This window comes from Emys orbicularis, chromosome 9 (genome assembly GCF_028017835.1).
Source record: "Emys orbicularis isolate rEmyOrb1 chromosome 9, rEmyOrb1.hap1, whole genome shotgun sequence".
Taxonomy (NCBI): Eukaryota; Metazoa; Chordata; order Testudines; family Emydidae; genus Emys; species Emys orbicularis.
This window is the reverse complement of record NC_088691.1, coordinates 50,454,800-50,472,716: the sequence shown is the minus strand read 5'-3', so window position 1 is coordinate 50,472,716 and position 17,917 is coordinate 50,454,800. Positions and strand designations below refer to the sequence as shown.

At 44.8% G+C, this 17,917-nt stretch overlaps 1 protein-coding gene across 2 annotated transcripts in view; it reads left to right on the top strand.

Moving 5' to 3' along the window:
• The window catches only part of RNF168 (ring finger protein 168), a 37,851-nt gene extending 23,175 nt beyond the window's left edge, over nucleotides 1–14,676 (top strand). For both annotated transcript variants that reach the window (XM_065410428.1, XM_065410427.1), the window contains 5 exons: nucleotides 2,031–2,107; nucleotides 8,439–8,615; nucleotides 10,144–10,268; nucleotides 11,475–11,562; nucleotides 12,279–14,676. In XM_065410428.1, the coding sequence (XP_065266500.1) occupies nucleotides 2,031–2,107; nucleotides 8,439–8,615; nucleotides 10,144–10,268; nucleotides 11,475–11,562; nucleotides 12,279–13,364 (1,553 nt within the window). In that variant the 3' untranslated portion in view covers nucleotides 13,365–14,676. The remainder of the gene's footprint in view (nucleotides 1–2,030; nucleotides 2,108–8,438; nucleotides 8,616–10,143; nucleotides 10,269–11,474; nucleotides 11,563–12,278) is intronic.
• The last annotated feature ends 3,241 nt before the right edge of the window (nucleotides 14,677–17,917 follow it).

The window sequence follows — 17,917 nt, the reverse complement described above, 5'->3', positions numbered from 1 at the left end:
AAGAGTGAGTAAGGCTAGAGATAACGAAGTTAGTTCAATCAGGGAGGATGAGGCCCTCTTCTAGCAGTTGAGGTGTGAACACCAAGGGAGGAGAAACTGCTTTTGTAGTTGGCTAGCCATTCACAGTTTTTGTTTAATCCTGAGCTGATGGTGTCAAATTTGCAGATGAACTGAAGCTCAGCAGTTTCTCTTTGAAGTCTGGTCCTGAAGTTTTTTTGCTGCAGGATGGCTACCTTTAAATCTGCTATTGTGTGTCCAGGGAGGTTGAAGTGTTCTCCTACAGGTTTTTGTATATTGCCATTCCTAATATCTGATTTGTGTCCATTTATCCTTTTACGTAGGGACTGTCCAGTTTGGCCGATATACATAGCAGAGGGGCATTGCTGGCATATGATGGCGTATATTACATTGGTGGCCGTGCAGGTGAATGAACCGGTGATGGTGTGGCTGATCTGGTTAGGTCCTGTGATGGTGTCGCTGGTGTAGATATGTGGGCAGAGTTGGCATCAAGGTTTGTTGCATGGATTGGTTCCTGAGTTAGAGTTACTATGGTGCAGTGTGTGGTTACCGGTGAGAATATGCTTCAGGTTGGCGGGTTGTCTGTGGGCGAGGACTGGCCTGCCTCCCAAGGCCTGTGAAAGTGAGGGATCGTTGTCCAGGATGGGTTGTAGATCACTGATGATATGTTGGAGAGGTTTTAGCTGAGGACTGTATGTGATGGCCAGTGGAGTTCTATTGGTTTCTTTCTTGGGCTTGTCTTGCAGTAGGAGGCTTCTGGGTACACGTCCGGCTTCGTTGATTTGTTTCCTTATTTCCTCCTGTGGGTAGCGTAGTTTTGAGAATGCTTGGTGAAGATTTTGTAGGTGTTGGTCTCTGTCTGAGGGGTTGGAGCAGATACGGTTGTATCTCAGTGCTTGGCTGTAGACAATGGATCGTGTGGTGTGTCCGGGATGGAAGCTGGAGGCATGAAGGTAGGCATAGTGGTCGGTGGGTTTTTGGTATAGGGTGGTGTTAACATGACCATCACTTATTTGCACCATGGTGTCCAGGAAGTGGACCTCCACGTGTAGATTGGTCCAGGCTGAGGTTGATGGTGGGGTGGAAGCTGTTGAAATCGTGGTGAAATTTTTCCAGAGTCTCTTTCCCATGGGTCCAGATGATGAAGATGTCATCAATGTAGCATAGGTAGAGAAGGGGTATGAGTGGACGAGAGCTGAGGAAGGATTGTTCCAGGTCAGCCATAAAAATGTTGGCATATTGTGGGGCCATGTGGTTGCCCATAGCGGTGCCACTGGTCTGGAGGTATATATTGTCATCAAATTTGAAATAGTTGTGTGTGAGGATAAAATCACAGAGCTCAGCAACCAGTTGTGCTGTGGCATCATCAGAGTTTGAGTGGCTTTATTTGTACAGCTGTGAATTGATAAATTTCTTCCATTTGTTTGAAAAAGAAACTGACATCTGAGGACACCAGTGAACTGTATCACTGCCAGTCCAGGATGGGAATGTTCCCTCTGTTGATATGTGGAGGTGAAGCCCTGCAACACATTAGCTTTGAGAGTTCTATCCTGTCAAGAATTTTTTACACCCAAGAGTGAGAATCCTGTTAAATAGCTTCAAAGCAACAGAGCAACACACATTTCAGGCTGTTTATATACTATAAAGAACAAAAGAGAGTACAGACTCTTTTTTTTTTTTTTCCCCTTTGAAGGTCAGCTTTTAAGATCTTTACATTTCATGCTGCACTAGTGTAAGGAAGCCTGGTCATTTTCCTCATAGAGGGTGAGGGAAGCTGGAAGTGATTGAGAGATGCATTTGCTTTCTCAATGAAGTTCCCACTAGGTGAACACAATTGAGTTAAGGTGCAGTCTTGGATATGGTTGTGTTCTGCATGTTTTAGGTTTAAGTTAAACTAGGATAATATGAAATTGTAATGGGCTGTGGTATGAAAAGAATCTATACAAATCTGAGCTATTGAAAGTGATCATTTTGTTTTCCCCACACTCCCCTTCTCTTTTTCTCTGGATTAGTTTGTATATCCCAACCACTGCATCAGCTAAGCAAGCCTGGGGAACTGAGACAGGAATATGAGGCAGAGATTAGCAAGGTAAGTCTAGAAAATCCTGTTTAAAGTAGTAACTGCCTTGAGTATGGATTTATTTGAATCTTGTATGTGTAGAATGACTCCAGTATTTGACTATTTAATTAGAATAACTTTCCTCTCTTTCTTTTAAAATAGAAAGTAAGTTTAGTGCTGTAATGGAAAATTGAAGAGGAAAGAGCTACAAGAATGGTTTGAGGTTTGGTAACACACCTTACAGTGAGAGACTTGAGTTCAGTTTTTCTTATTAAAGAGAAGATTAAGAGGTGACTTGATTATGATGTACAAGAAGCTACCCAGGGAGAGGGCATTTGATACTACTGGGCTCTTTAATCTAGCACACAAGGGCATAACAATATCAAACGTCTGGAAGTCAAAGAAATAAGGTGTACAATTTTAAGTCAGTGTAGGTGACCATTGGAATAGTTTACCAAGGAATGTGACTAAGGGTATGTCTACACTACGAGGGTAGTTCGATTTCACTTAAATCGAATATGTGGAATCGATATTGCAAAGTCGAACTTGTGTGTCCACACTAAGGACAGTAATTTGACTTTGTGAGTCCACAGTAACGGGGAAAGCGTCGACATTGGAAGCGGTGCACTGTGGGCAGCTATCCCACAGTTCCCGCAGTCCCCGCTGCCCATTGGAATTCTGGGTCGAGCCGCCAATGCCTTCTGGGTAAAAAAAAAAAGGGTCGAGGGTGCTTTTGGGTAATTGTCGTCATCCGTCCGTCACTACCGCCCTCCCTCCCTCCCTGAAAGCGCCGGCGGGAAATCAGTTCGCGCACTTTTCCGGTCAGTGACAGCGCGGACGCCACAGCACTGCGAGCATGGATCCCGCTGCGACCATCGCTGCAGTTGTGGCCGTTGTCAACGCCTCGCAGGTTATCATCCACCTTTACCAGAGGCAGATGCAGATAAACCAGGCGAGGAGGCTACGGCACCGCGGTGGGGGCCTGAAGTCTGAGAGTAGCACAGGCCTGTCAGAAAGCACGGGACCCAGCGCCGAGGACATCACGGTGACAATGGGTCATGTGGATGTTGTGGAACGGCGATTCTGGGCACGGGAAACAAGCACGGACTGGTGGGACCGCATAGTGCTGCAGGTCTGGGACGAATCCCAGTGGCTGCGAAACTTTCGCATGCGGAAGGGGACTTTCCTTGAACTTTGTGAGTTGCTGTCCCCTGCCCTGAAGCGCAATGACACCCGGATGCGAGCGGCCCTGACTGTCCAGAAGCGAGTGGCCATAGCCCTCTGGAAGCTTGCAACGCCGGACAGCTACCGGTGAGTCGCGAACCACTTTGGCGTGGGCAAATCTGCCGTGGGGGTTGTTGTGATGCAAGTAGCCAACGCAATCGTCAAGGTACTGCTCTCAAAGGTAGTGACCCTGGGAAACGTGGAGGTCATCATAGATGGCTTCGCCGCGATGGGATTCCCAAACTGCGGTGGGGCTATAGATGGAACTCGCCTCCCTATCCTGGGACCGGACCACCAGGCCAGCCAGTACATTAACCGAAAGGGCTACTTTTCAATGGTGCTGCAAGCACCGGTGGACCATCGGGGACGTTTTACAAACATCAACGTCGGATGGCCGGGCAAGGTTCATGACGCTCGCGTCTTCAGGAACTCTGGTCTGTTTAGACGGCTGCAGGAAGGTATTTACTTCCCGGACCACAAAATAACTCTTGGGGATGTGGAGATGCCTACAGTGATCCTTGGGGACCCAGCCTACCCGCTAATGCCCTGGCTCATGAAGCCCTATACTGGCGCCCTGGACAGTGAAAAAGAACTGTTCAACTACCGGCTGAGCAAGTGCAGAATGGTGGTGGAGTGTGCTTTTGGCCGTCTCAAGGGGAGATGGAGAAGCTTACTGACTCGCTGTGATCTCAGCGAAACCAATATCCCCATTGTTATAGCAGCTTGCTGTGTGCTCCACAATCTCTGTGAGAGCAAGGGGGAGACCTTTATGGCGGGGTGGGAGGTTGAGGCAAATAGCCTGGCATCTGATTACGCCCAGCCAGACAGCCGGGCGATTAGAAGAGCCCAGCGGGACGCGCTGTGCATCCGGGACTGGTTGTTTCAATGGAGCCTGCCAGCCCTCCTGAGCGGGACTGCGTGTATGTGGGGGCTATGTGACTTTATGGCAGGGGAAGGAGGGTTACAGATCCCCTGCTGCGTGGCTCTGTGATCCAGGACAAGGACCGCTGCATAAGATCTGTAACTGCCCTCCCCCGCCACAAAGTCACAGAGCAAACCCAACCCAACCCCCCCCCCCCCCCCCACGCACAGAACATGAAAACCACCTCCCAGACTGACCAGGGTAACTAGTCACTGCACTGTGTGTGTGCCCTGCTGCGGACCTGCCCCCGCCTCTGTACCCTGCTAAAGGTGACTGTCCTGTCCAATTACCAAGCCCCTTCCCCCCCTTCAGGCAGACTCTCCTCCAAAAGAACATGACTGAAACAGTAATGAACAGAAACGAATTTTTTATTAACAACCACACATGAAACTGGGGGGTGAAACTTGGACGGGGGCTTGGGTGAGGCGGGCAGGAAAGGACTTTTCAAATTTTGGGGAATGACAGCCTTCTGGTGCTTGAGCAGTCTGCAGGGGTGGAGTGAGAGTTTTCACGGACTCTCCCGCCCCTCCTTCTTTGGACTTTGGGCGAGGGGGGTATGGGACTTGGTGGCGGGGGAGGGCGGTTACTGATAGACTGCAGCGTGGCTCTGTCGTCCTGCCTCCGTTCCTGCAGAACATCAACAAGGCGCCAGAGCGTGTCCGTTTGCTCCCTCATAAGTCCAAGCAGCGTTTGAGTCGCCTGCTGGTCTTCCTGCCGCCACCTCTCCTCACGTTCCATGTGTGTCCGGTGCATTTGGGACAAATTCTCCCTCCACTGGTTCTGCTGGGCTGCCTGGGCTCGGGAGCAGCCCATTAGTTCAGAGAACATGTCCTCTCGCGTCTTCTTCTTCCTCCGCCTAATGTGCGCTAGCCTCTGGGAGTGTGATGCCAGGCTGGGTTGGGAGACAGTCGCAGATGTGGCTGTGGGAATGAGAAAAGGTAGTGAATTCCTCCGAAAGATAAATGTAGTTGTGAACAAAGAACATAGTCTTTCTCTGTGAACAAGACCATGCACTGCACCTATCACATGCGCACTCAGGACTAGGTCGAATTTTCGGACCTCGCCTTCAGTGCCTGGGGTCTTGCACTGCCGATCTGGGAAGCGGGGCAGGACACCGGAATTTCTGTAGCAGGCAGACATGGTAAGCCGTAGACTTGTGGCTGCTTAAAACTTTAGTAGTACCACTGGCCTCCTTTCACATTGAAAGCAATGCCAGTCTCTGCTGCCAGCAATCGGCCAAGCATGAACTCTGCCCCTGTCCCACCCCCTCGTGGCTGTCCCAGGGAAAGATCCCTGTATGCTGCCCCTCTTCCGCCTCCACCGCGTGGCTGTAAACCGGCGGTTACAGTTCTGTAAAGGAACGGGCAAGCAGTCCCAATACTAACAGTCCCCTACCTAATTCAAAGCAGGTCATCATGAGCTACATCACACTCATGAGGATCTCGGACAGCGATAAGGAAAGGATGCTTCGGGAAAGCCTGCAAAGACCAGGGCCCTATGCAGCCATGCTGTGCAAGGCTATGATCCCGGAGTACTTGAGGATCTCCTGGCGCGGAAACGTCTCCTACTTCGGAGGACCCAGTAAGGCCGCTCTCCCCAGGAACCTGATGAACAGGCTTTCAAATTACCTCCAGGAGAGCTTCGTCGAGATGTCCCTGGAGGATTTCAGCTCTATCCCCGGTCATATAGACCGCATTTTAATATAGCTGCACTGGCAGGGACTAAAGAGTGGAGCGGCTTGGCCAGCAGAATCATGGACAACTGGACATTGTTTGATTTTTTTTTTAAATAGTTGGGACTGAACCGTTAAGCGCCTAGGGCAAAGTAATCATGCAAAACCCATTGTTAATATTGTTAATATTCCAGTTCTGTTAAAAATAAATGTTTAGATGTTTAAAACACTTACTGCTTGATCCTTCCCCTGAATCTGTGTCCGGGTTAAATGCTGGGGACGGTTGGTAGGGGATCTCTGTAAGGGTGATGAAGAGCTCCTGGCTGTCGGGGAAATCAGTTTGGTAAGCGCTGTCGACTGCCTCGTCCTCCTCATCTCCTTCCTCATCTTCCCCGTCCGCTACCATGTCCGAGGAACCGGCCGTGGACAATATCCCATCCTCAGAGTCCACGGTCAGTGGTGGGGTAGTGGTGGCGGCCGCACCTAGGATGGAATGCAGTGCCTCGTAGAAACGGGATGTGTGGGGCTGGGATCCGGATCGTCCGTTTGCCTCTTTGGTCTTCTGGTAGCCTTGTCTCAGCTCCTTGATTTTCACGCAGCACTGTGTTGCATCCCGGCTGTATCCTCTCTCTGCCATGGCTTTAGAGATCTTCTCATAGATCTTCGCGTTCCGTCTTTTGGAGCGCAGCTCGGAAAGCACGGACTCATCGCCCCACACAGCGATGAGATCCAAGACTTCCCGATCAGTCCATGCTGGGGCCCTCTTTCTATTCTGGGATTGCACGGCCATCTCTGCTGGAGAGCTCTGCATCGTTGCCAGTGCTGCTGAGCTCGCCACGCTGTCCAAACAGGAAATGAGATTCCAACTGCCCAGACAGGAAAAGGAATTCAAATTTTCCCGGGCCTTTTCCTGTGTGGCTGGTCAGAGCATCCGAGCTCGGACTGCTGTCCAGAGCGTCAACAGAGTGGTGCACTGTGGGATAGCTCCCGGAGCTATTAGCGTCGATTTCCATCCACACCAAGCCTAATTCGATATGGCCATGTCGAATTTAGCGCTACTCCCCTCGTTGGGGAGGAGTACAGAAGTCGAATTTAAGAGACCTCTATGTCGAACTAAATAGCCTCGTGGTGTGGACGGGTGCAGGGTTAATTCGATGTAACGGCGCTAAATTCGACATAAACGCCTAGTGTAGACCAGGCCTAATTCTCACTCTTCATCTTTCAATAAAGATTGGATGTTTCTCTAAAGACATGCTCTTGTTCAACCACAAATTGTTGGGCTCAGTGCAGGAATTATTTGATCACTTGCTTCTTTTTTACTCTAGACTTTAGGACCCTTCTAAATGGAATTAAATATGGTACTAATAATGCTTATAGATTTTCAATTTGAACCAATATCTGAATGCTCTTGTACCACCTTTTCCAGGTGGCTGCATTGTTTTTCATTACGGCAACAAGGAAGTTGAGTGAGCCCAGTGATCATGTGTGACCTTCCTCTTACAGCATGTGTGGAAGGAGATTATAGGGATGTCAAGGCTGACATTGATGGAAGAATGGAGAAGGGTTGTAATAGCTGGCACTTGAAAGAGATGGCGCCTAGTGGTTAGAGGGTGGTAGGGGAGCCTGGGCCCTCCCACTCCACCGGTCTTCGGCCCAGAGCCCTGCGGGGGTTTGCCAGGGTCAGACACTCACGAGCACCTTAAAACATTCCTCCCTCGGCCACTTCTATACCTCCACTCTATAGTTCAAGCTTTTCCAGTCTGTAGTCAAGGTAATGCAGAACAAACACAATGCCTTTAGTCTGACTGGGGTGGTTTCTGCTGGCTGATCTCCAAAGAAAGAAAGTCTGGAGAGGTAATTCCTAAAGGAAAAAAAGATTTTAACCCATAACTGGAGTTCTCAGTATATTGCATCAAGAGAGCCATACTCACCCACCCTACTATGTTAGTTTTTTTGACGCTCTAAAGGGTTAGAAAGGAATTGAAAGAGATGAGTGCTATTCCGTCTTCCATATCCCTGCATTAAATGACTAGCTGTATGAGAGAATGAACAGCTTCAGCAGTCATTGCAATATGGATGGTTTCCAGTCTGCTGTATCAAGGGCACATGGTTTTTCAAAAGGTTCTCTGTAGATACACGTAGTTGGAGAATTCTAGCTGCGGGTAAGTAACCTTTTCACACTCACTGGGAGATCCTTTGCAAGTCACTGAATCTTGCAGATTAGCAAGTTTACAAATGCAGTTTTCTAAGAATCAAAAGGTAGCTCATTAGTGTACTTGATTCTTTTGATTACTGAAGCTTTAATACTTAATAGTATCCTAGATTGCATCCTGTATATATGCTAAATTTAGTGAAGTCTTAATAGTGAAGTTTCACAGCACTCTGCTATTAAATTTTTGCTGAGAAACATGAAGAGTGCCTTTTTGTGAATTATGGGATGTTCATATTAATGAAGTGTAAGAGAGAGGTTCTAGTGTAATAATGTGTTGTCTGCAGGTTCACTTGAAATTTAATTTGAGATCTTTTAAAAACTTCTCTTATAGGCGAAGGCAGAGAGGTGGGCACACGAACAAGAGGAGAGCAAAGCAAGTGAGGAGTACATTCAAAGGCTATTAGCAGAGGAGGAAGAAGTGCACAGGCTGGCAGAAGAAAGGCAGAGAGAGATGGAGGAACAGCTTAAACAAGATGAAGAGCTGGCATGGAAGCTGAGTATCAATCTGGTGAGTTTAGCTCTAGGGGGCATTAGAGCAGTGTGTTTCTCAAAGTGAGTGATCTTTATATCTTCCAGAGCAGGCCTGCACAACTCGTAAAGCGGCTAGGGCCATATTACTCCAAAGAAAACAGCTGAGGGCCGAACCCTCCCCCGGCCCTGCCGAACCCCCCCCCAGCACTGCCGACCCCCCCCCAGTGCCGCCCAGCCCCCCCCGAAACAGAACACACACACCCCCAGCGCCCCCCGCCCTGCGGAAACAACCCCCCCAGCGCTGCCAAAACACCCCCCCAGCGCCGCCCAGCCCCCCCGAAACAACCCCCCCCCCCAGCGCTGCCCACCCCACGGAAACAAACCCTCCTTCCCTAGCACCGCCCCACCAAAACAGCGGTATTGAACCTTGGTAATATGTTATAGCGGGCCCTTAAGGTAGTATAATTAAGGTAAAAGAAAACTGTCTTTTTTGCCAGAAGTAGAATAAGATCTTCCCCCCACTTTGTAATCAATTGCCCTGTTGAATGAATGAGGTGTGAATGAGGAAGGCGTGGAAGGCAAGCACCTCCACGGGATGGGAGCCAGACCAGATCAGTAGAACAGGTCAGCCACCGACTCACCACTCGCCTCCTCAGCTCACCTGCCCCCCCGCCACTGCCCGCCTGCTCACCTCCTCAGCCCCCCGGCTTGCCTACTCACCCCATGCCACTGCCTGCCTGCTTGCCTCCTCAGCACCCCCTGCCGCCAGCTCACCTGCCCCCCCCCACTGCCCGCCTGCCTACTCATCCCCTGCCACTGCCCGCCCGCCTCCTCAGCCCCTCTCCCTCACCCACTGCTTGCCTACTCACCCCCCGCGGGCCGCACAGTGAGCCCACGCCGGCCGTATATGGCCCCCGGGCCACATGTTGTGCAGGCTTGTTCCAGAGCATATGCAAAAATCCTTATGAAGAATTTCAAAAAAATTCTTCAAATTTTAGATTGGAACCCAACATTCAATGCTTAAATAACTTATTGAGCATTATGTTTTAAAATCCAACAAGAGAGGAGAAAATAAAAATTTCCACTTTTAAAATATACTTGAAGTGTTTACCAGTAGTTGATTTAAAATCTCCTCCATAGTAACCACCTTGGATACCAGGAGCTCCTCTCTTCTGCCATTATTTTAAAAAATGCTTTTTTGGAGGAGGTTAATGTCTGTAGCCTGTGCTTGGGAGTGGAAAATGCAATGGCAATGTTTGAGGAAGAGTAACTTAGAAGAATCCTAACCATTGAAATATATATATGTGGGATGTACATAGCTCTGTTGTATTTGATATAACCTGCCATTTTGTGGTAATACTAATGAAAAACAATGAATTTATCACTAATGAAAAACTCTTCTCCTGATACCACTGCCTCCAGATAAATTTAATGCATGCTGAGTGCAGTTCCCTATCTATAATTATTGTTAGCTCCAAAGAATTCATGCAAATAACTAATCCTGTGTATAGAAGCACGCTTATTTTCAATTTTGTCTAATTTCTGTATGTTTCCTGTCATTAAAGAACAAGTCTACTGATGAACACATGTTCAGCACTCCTTTACGTGCAAACAGTCACACATCTGGCCCATCTCCAATTAGTTCATGCAAGACAAAAGACAAATCAAGCAACTCTGGGGACATCCAAAAGTAAGTAATCCACCTTTCTGTCCAAGATTTGTTGGTACACTTCCACAACATACACAGCATGTGAAAGGAGAAATATGGTTTTTAGTTTGGAAAGAACTAAGTGTGGCTAAAATTTGAAAAGTACCACTGTAAAAGAGCACACTGGCATTCTGTGTTGATTCTCTCAACTACTTCCTTATCAAACTTGCTCAGGTAACAGATAAAAAAAGATGGATTTTCTAATTGTCAGGAGAGCAAATTCAACCTGGAATCTGAAAGTCAAGCTGTGTTCTTCCTCTGAGATCACATAGCAATAGAGATTCTGCAGTTGGAGCTCAGTTAGTAATTCTGTTGATGTATGGCCAAGAATAGAATCATTCTTGTTCTCCTGTAGCTGCAAGGCAAATAGTGAAAATGTCAGTAAACAGATAAGATTTGACACATACAGGTAGATCTATTGAATAACAAGTGCTGCCTTTGCATAGTTGACTCTTTCAACTGTAACCTCACTTTAAGATCACTGTGTTCTGCCTCAATATCCTGTTGTTGTCCCATTGGCCTACTTAGGCTGAATTTATTCTATGTTGATATATTCTTTAAATTTTATCACTGTGGCCCCTCTTGTTACTCAACTTTAGTTCTGTTCCTGGCAGATCAGTTTCTGTTAACTTTTTTTCTTTTTTAAGTTCACTTTTTCAGAGAAGTGTTATTCAGTCCTTCTAGACTTGTATGCCATCCAGTCTTCCAGTTAGGATCAGAGAACTTGACCCTTTATGGTCCTCCAGCTGTGGCTGGTAGCCACACTGTGTAATCACTGTGGCCTTTTAAAGTAAATATGAACTATTTCTCATGGCTTCAAGGAGGCTCGGAAAGTATAATACCAAGCATTTGTTATTGTTGATGCAACAAATCGCCTTCAAAATTACTATACATAAATTATTTTTTCATTTGTAAAATAAGCTATCGTTTAATCTTTGGATTCGAGTGGCGAACTGCATTACTTTTTTGGCATACTTTTTTTTTTATTAGTAATCTATGGTAACTGGAAGCTACTGAATGTTACAGTATTTCAGCACAGGATAATGTGGAAGATAATAGTGGGACACTCACCTACACTGATCTGAAGGTTCAGAGAAATGTGGAGGATTCTCAGACTTTAATTTGATGCTTAAAGTTTTGTCTTAATATGTGCTTTTTTTTTTTTTTTTTTTTTTTTTCCTCCTTAAGGTATCTATCTCCAAAGCCACCTTGTGCCTCGGTACCAATGTCGCTCTCTGAAAAAGCAGAGAAACGCAGGAATAACTCCTTTTCTATGGTAATCTGTCTCCATATTGAAGTTATATATGGCACTATTTATTAGTAGCTGCAGGTTCTTTTCTTTTTGTTGAGGGTATATAGACTGGAAGTACATATATAACCATAAAAATGAACACACTGTCATCTTAAAAAGGTAAAGGTTGTATTTAAATAGAATTTCAGAAATGGCCTTAGAAAGCATTTCATCCAATCTGTATCACTGACTAGGCAAAATATATTTTTGTTACTCTGTGAAAAATTGCAAGATCTGAATATGTATTCTGATTCTCTCTGATACCAAGTATTGGAGCCAGAAAATTCACTGTTAAGGTCTGCTAAGCAGGAGTAATTTCTCCTTATGTATGAGACCTCTACTTTTCTGACCAAAAAAAATATTCTAACTGCAAACTCAATATGGCATCTGGAAGGAAAGCTTGTATACATTTTGACTTGTGCATCATCCCCAACAAGTATTATACAATGGTGACTTGGTTAATAGTTCAGTTGGTGCACAGGCCAGAAAAGAATCCAGCTTAATATCCTCTAGCTTTCAGAGCTAATGCAGCCAACAGAAATGAAGCTTGCTTTTTATTTTATTAAATTTTCTATTTATATAAAAACTCATCAGAGGACAATAAACATTTCTGAACAGAAGTAAAAGTTTATGGAAGATTAACTTTTCACCAAGCTGTATTTGATCGGTTTGTTTTCAGTTTTGCCTTATCTTTTCTGTAGGAAAATAATAGCACTGAAGATGACATCTTAACGTGGCAAGAAAAGGATAGAGAGGAAATGCCAACACTGTCTCCACAAACTTTCTCCACTGTTCAAGACAGAAATGTTAAGGATTCATTTTTAGAATCATGTCTGACTTATTTAAATACCTCTCCTGTAGTGGGGTCTCATCCCATTGAGTGGGAAGGTCTGTCAGGAGCAAACTATCAGGTAGATAAAATTACAAATGCACTTAGCAATGTCACAAAACAGGAAAGGCCTGATACTGGACTTTCTTCTTCCAGTGGAGAGTTAGCCAGAAGTGCCTTTGAAAATGATAACTCTACATGTACAGAAAACATAGACTCTGAAAAATGTGCAGAAATTAGCTCTTCTCTTCAGGAAGCAGTTGATTCTGTGACATCTGGCAAATTAGAGAACAAGGATGCATCCCATAATCTCATGGAAGTGGCTGCAAACTGCTCAGTTGAAGGAAAGAAACAAAATGTGTTACAGAACAGTAAGGAGACACCAAAAAGAAAATCTCAAGAATCTCCAACTGAATCAGCAGTTGATTCATGCTTGATTGATAAAAGGAGGAAAACTTTTCCAGAAACTTATGAAGACCAAGAGGAGAAAGTAAATGATCTTAATGTGCAAATGCATATAGATTTGGAGAAGCAGCTTTATGAGAGGCGGAAGCAAGAGGAGCAAGACAGGCTCCTGGCTCTGCGACTTCAGAGAGAGATAAACAGGGAGCAAAAGACATTAAACCGAAAGAAAGGCTCTCCAGATGAGTACCTTCTACGTCCTAAAGCATCTCCATGTCTGGAGGAATCTCCAACTGGGAGAGGTAGTAATAAGATGGCAAGTGAGTCGACATCTCCCAAGAGCCAGACTGAAACGAGTCATCGGAAACCGCGAAGAAGCTCCCACAATGAGAACTGGCAGCCTCCCAGCAAGCTCCAGATGAAATCGCCGAGTGTCAGAGGAGGAAAAGTGTTGAACTGTGTCAACAGCTGTGACTCAAAGGATATCCAATCACTGTTGACCAAGAATAAGCAAAAGACAATTCTTCAGATGTTTAAGAGGTCTGTTTCAAAGTAAAAGATCAGTAGAACTATGAAGGCACAGTGGGGTGGATGGGAAATAAAGCAGTATCCTTCCCTGTATCAGATAACGCTTGTTGTAAACAGCTAGTTTTAAGTTGATTGTATTAAGGGAGGATCAATTTAGAGCATAAATGCACTCAGAATTATACAGTGCTGTTGAGCCAAGGAGCCTCTAATGCCTTTCTTTCCTCCAGACCTTATCAGTTTTAGTTAATTTCTTAACTAAATACAGAACGAGTCTGTATCTTCAATTATTTGCTCACTGCAGGGCTACAGCACTACAGGCCTCCATCAGCACAGCTGCTGTGCATTATGTTGAAGGGTTGGACTCTAACCTCACCATGCTTGATTAGTGTTGGCTGGTGAAGATATGACCGTTAACCATATCTATTGTACTCTTTTCCTCTCACAGTTCTGTAATTAGATCTCTATAGAAAATATTGGCTAAATTAGCATTACTTCTTTTTCTACAACAATATGTTGAATTTAATCAAAAGTATATAATCTACAAAATCACCAGACCGGAAAAGGGGTGAGGGGGGGGAAGTCAAGATAAACAGACTATAATTTGGAGTAAATTATAATTAATGAATCAACAAGTGTGAATAAGGACTAGGTTTATTCCCAGTTTTGAGTTAGTTTATTTGTCTGGTTATAAGACTACCCTTTCTTTTTGTCATCTTTGTAGGATATCATCCCTTTATGTCAGTAACCATTTTCCTCCTGCTTTGCTGTTTTGGTACATGTTAAATATTTTTGTTCAAATAAGCAAATAATATCAGAGCTTTATAATTCATCTGAATTGCTGTTTGTCTAGAATGCGAGAAACCTCAGGCCTGTGAGGAGAAGTTATTGCAGGCTACAAATGATAGATGAAGGGTTCTCATTTGCCCACATTGCTTCCTCCTCGTTGCTTCTCTGAAACTCCCAGTTTACTATTTGTTTGCATTGTGAGGAAACAAAAATCAACAATTTTGTTTCATTTGGACTTGCCAAATGTTAACCTAAATGTTAATCTACAGTAATACTGATGAAGCTGTTCTATGTATAGTCACATTTTTAGTGGATGAGTATTACAATAAATGTTTGGATCCTATTTTGATCTGTACATTTGTTTGAACAACAGTTAGTTTGGGTGTACTTGGAATGAAAAATTCCAAAACAAAAACTAAAAACTGTGTTTTGGCTCTGAGTTTAGTCTTTAAGGTCAAGCACTTTTCATGGTTTAAGTGCGAGACGTTCCCAAGCCACAATACATCTGCTGTTTCTTCTGACTTTCTATCAATTAAAATGGCTTTCATCACTATGTAACTTGAATTAATTATTTTGCCATTTTTTCCCTAGGGAAGACTAAAAATACTTGTGTTTAAATTTTGGGTGTAAACCAGGGGTTCTCAACCTTCTTTCTGAGGCCCCCCCCCAACATGCTACAAAAACTCCATGGCCTGCCAGTGCCACAACTGTTTTTCTGCATATAAAAGCCAGGACCAGCATTAGGGTGTAGCAAGCAGGGCAGTTGCCTGGGGCCTCACACTGCAGGAGTCCCCACAAAGTTAAGTTGCTCACGCTTCAGCCCCAGGTGGCAGGGCTGGGAGCCCTGGGCTTCAGCCCCACACAGTGGGGCTTCAGCTTTCTGCCCTGGGTCCCAGCAAATCTAACACTGGCCCTGCCTGGTGGCCCCCTGAAACCTGATCACAGCCCCCCCCTGGTTGAGAAACAACCCCTGGTGTAAACAGCATTTTAAAATAATTTTTGGAAAGCATAAGCAGTGGGACAAGCCAAAAACCTGTGCATGACTTTGTCTTCTGATGTTTATGACAATAACAATAGCAGCATGGTATGAGCATTACATGCATAAATGGTACTTTCCCAGAAGAGCTTTTCAGTCTAACAAAGACAATAAGTGAGATGATACATTTAAAAACAAAAAAACACCAGACCCAAAACAAAACCTTTCTCCACTTTGCCCAGGTTATTGCTTTCTTAGCCCTTGTGCAGAAGCCTTCACTCACTATATTTTTCTTTATCAGATACCCTAACTTATATTCTATCCCAGTCCAGCCCTTAATTTTTCCTTTCAATTTTTATACTTATTAGATATGTATTTACTCTATTACTAATCTTACCTTTGCCCAAAGCTGTTAACCCTTTCCTACATTAAAATGTTTCTCTAAAAACAAAATGTTGACTGGATTCCTGCTCTCCCTAGCATGCACAAGCCGTAATTCCTCTAGCTTTCAAAATATTTTTTTTCTCTTTGAGGCACTGGTAGTTCAGCTCCATTTGAAGGCCAACTGCCTATGCCTTAATACCTTCTGCAGTGTTTTGTTTCAGTTCCTTCTGACTTTGTTCAGAAAAGAAGTTTCCTGTCTAGCTCTCTACTGCCTTGGCAATTTTTTTTTATCCAGTTTTGATGGCGTTTCTGCAACTTTATTGTTCCCTTGTTCTCTTTTGGTTACTGCATTGTGTCTCCATTGGTGCTTTTTAGCTTTGCAGATGAAATAGGCCTGGTCTACATTAAAAATGTATACCAGCATAGCTATATTGGTCAGGGATGTGAAAAAACCATACCCCCCCCCAGTGACATAGCTATGCTGACGAAACAACCAGTGTGAGAGACAGCTATGCCAACAGAAGAGGGCTTCTGTCAGCATAGCTAACATTCAGGGAAGTGGTGTTGCTACATCAGCCAAAATGCTACTTTTGTTGGTATATGCTGCATCTAGGCTAAGGGGCTATGCCAATAGCCTCTGTAATCTAGACATAGCCATAGTCTGAGTTATCAGTGCTGCTTTGAGGCAAGGAGGGATTTTTAGCTATTGCCACTTGTAGGTAGATAAGTTTGGTTATGTCTACACTAGCATTTTTGTTGGTAAAACTTTTGTAAAACACCCCCTGACTGACATACTTTTCATCGACAAAAGTGCTGGTGTAGACAGCACTATTGCAGCGGGAGTGCTCTCCCGCCGACATAGCTACCGCTGCTCGTTGGAGGTGGTTTAATTATGCCAGCAGGAGAGCTCTCTCCTGCTGGCATAGAGCAGCCACACAGGAGACCTTACAGCGGCACAGCTGTAGTGGTACAGCTGTGCCGCTGTAAGGTTCATAGGGTAGACATAGCCTTTGGCACACTATGGGTCATTGGCCTTCTTTCCCTCAGGTGTACTGTCATATAATTAAAGACCATCTCAAATGCATACATACAATGGGAGAGGATTAAAGTTACAAATGCAACTTTAATTTTGACACTTCCTAACTTTTGAGTGCTTCGCTGGTAACCTCAATGATCTTTTAATATTTTTTAGTGATTTCCTAGTTTAAAAATGAAAAAATTATATTGTGTGCAATTTTAGCAGCCCCCCTGCCCACCCCAACTGCTGTGGATTATCAGCAGAGTTAAAACCTAGGACAGTTCAGTGCTGTGGCAGACCTCTACTGCTTGAGCTAAAAAAGTAATTACATTACCTATTAGTGTCAGAAGGCTGTTATCCTTTCTGGACCTGCCACATAACATGCTAAAACAGTGGTTATATATACAGGAATGGCCCCATTTTGCAGATAACATACCTGAGCACCTAGCTTTGGCAGATTCTTTTAGAGGCAATACAGCTGAGATTTGGGGCTGCCATATTAGAGATTAGTTATACAGCTTTCTGCCAGCAGTGACTCTGTATCCTCTTACCTCCTAATGTTACAGATATGAGACCTTACTCAATGTTAATGATTGTGGAATGTGCAGCACTAACACCGTTAGGAGAAGTGAATCTAAAACTCATGGTCGCCTGGTTTGCAGGTCAGTTTACTTTTCCTTAAGCCAAAGGGTGGCAGTGGCAATAGAAAGAGAGTGACCCATTTTGTTTGTGCCTCATCTGGAGGTTCAAGTCTGTGTAGCTGCTTCAGAATGATGTCAGGGCCTTGAAGCTGAGAAATATGCACAGTTCAAAGGGAGATTTTTCCTTGGCTAACTGCTTTAAGATCATGAGATCTCATCTACTCCCGGGGCTTCAGCTTCTATTTAAAAAATAACCAAAAATCTACCCCTTGACTCAATCTCTTCCCTTCCACTTCCCATTCAAATTGTCTTTATAAAACTGATCTTTCACTCTAATCCCATCCTCATCTAAAGGTTAAAGGGAGACCTTGCTATATCAGACAGGGTTAGAGGTAGAGGGTGGAGCAGGTCGTGAGAGCTGGAGAAGTGGAGAATGATGGAGTAATGCTTTGGTTGAATGATATCCAGGAATTTTTTGTTAAAGAAAACAGCAAGCCTCTGTGCAGAGAGGGATGGGGAAGGTTGTGCTGGGAAGATGATGTAGGTGGTATTTTTGAAAAGTGCCTAAGTAACTTGGGAACACAAGTCCCACTGACTTTCGGTGGGATCTTTGCTACTAAGTCATTTAAAGTGCTTTTTAAAAATCCCATTAATGAGGAGAGAGGATCAGAGGTAGAGAAGGAAAAGTAAACTTATTGAGAAAGGAAGAGAGCAGAATTGAGAAAAGAATAAAGGGAAGCAAGGCAGAGCAGTTGTAGACATTTCTTTAAAAGTCT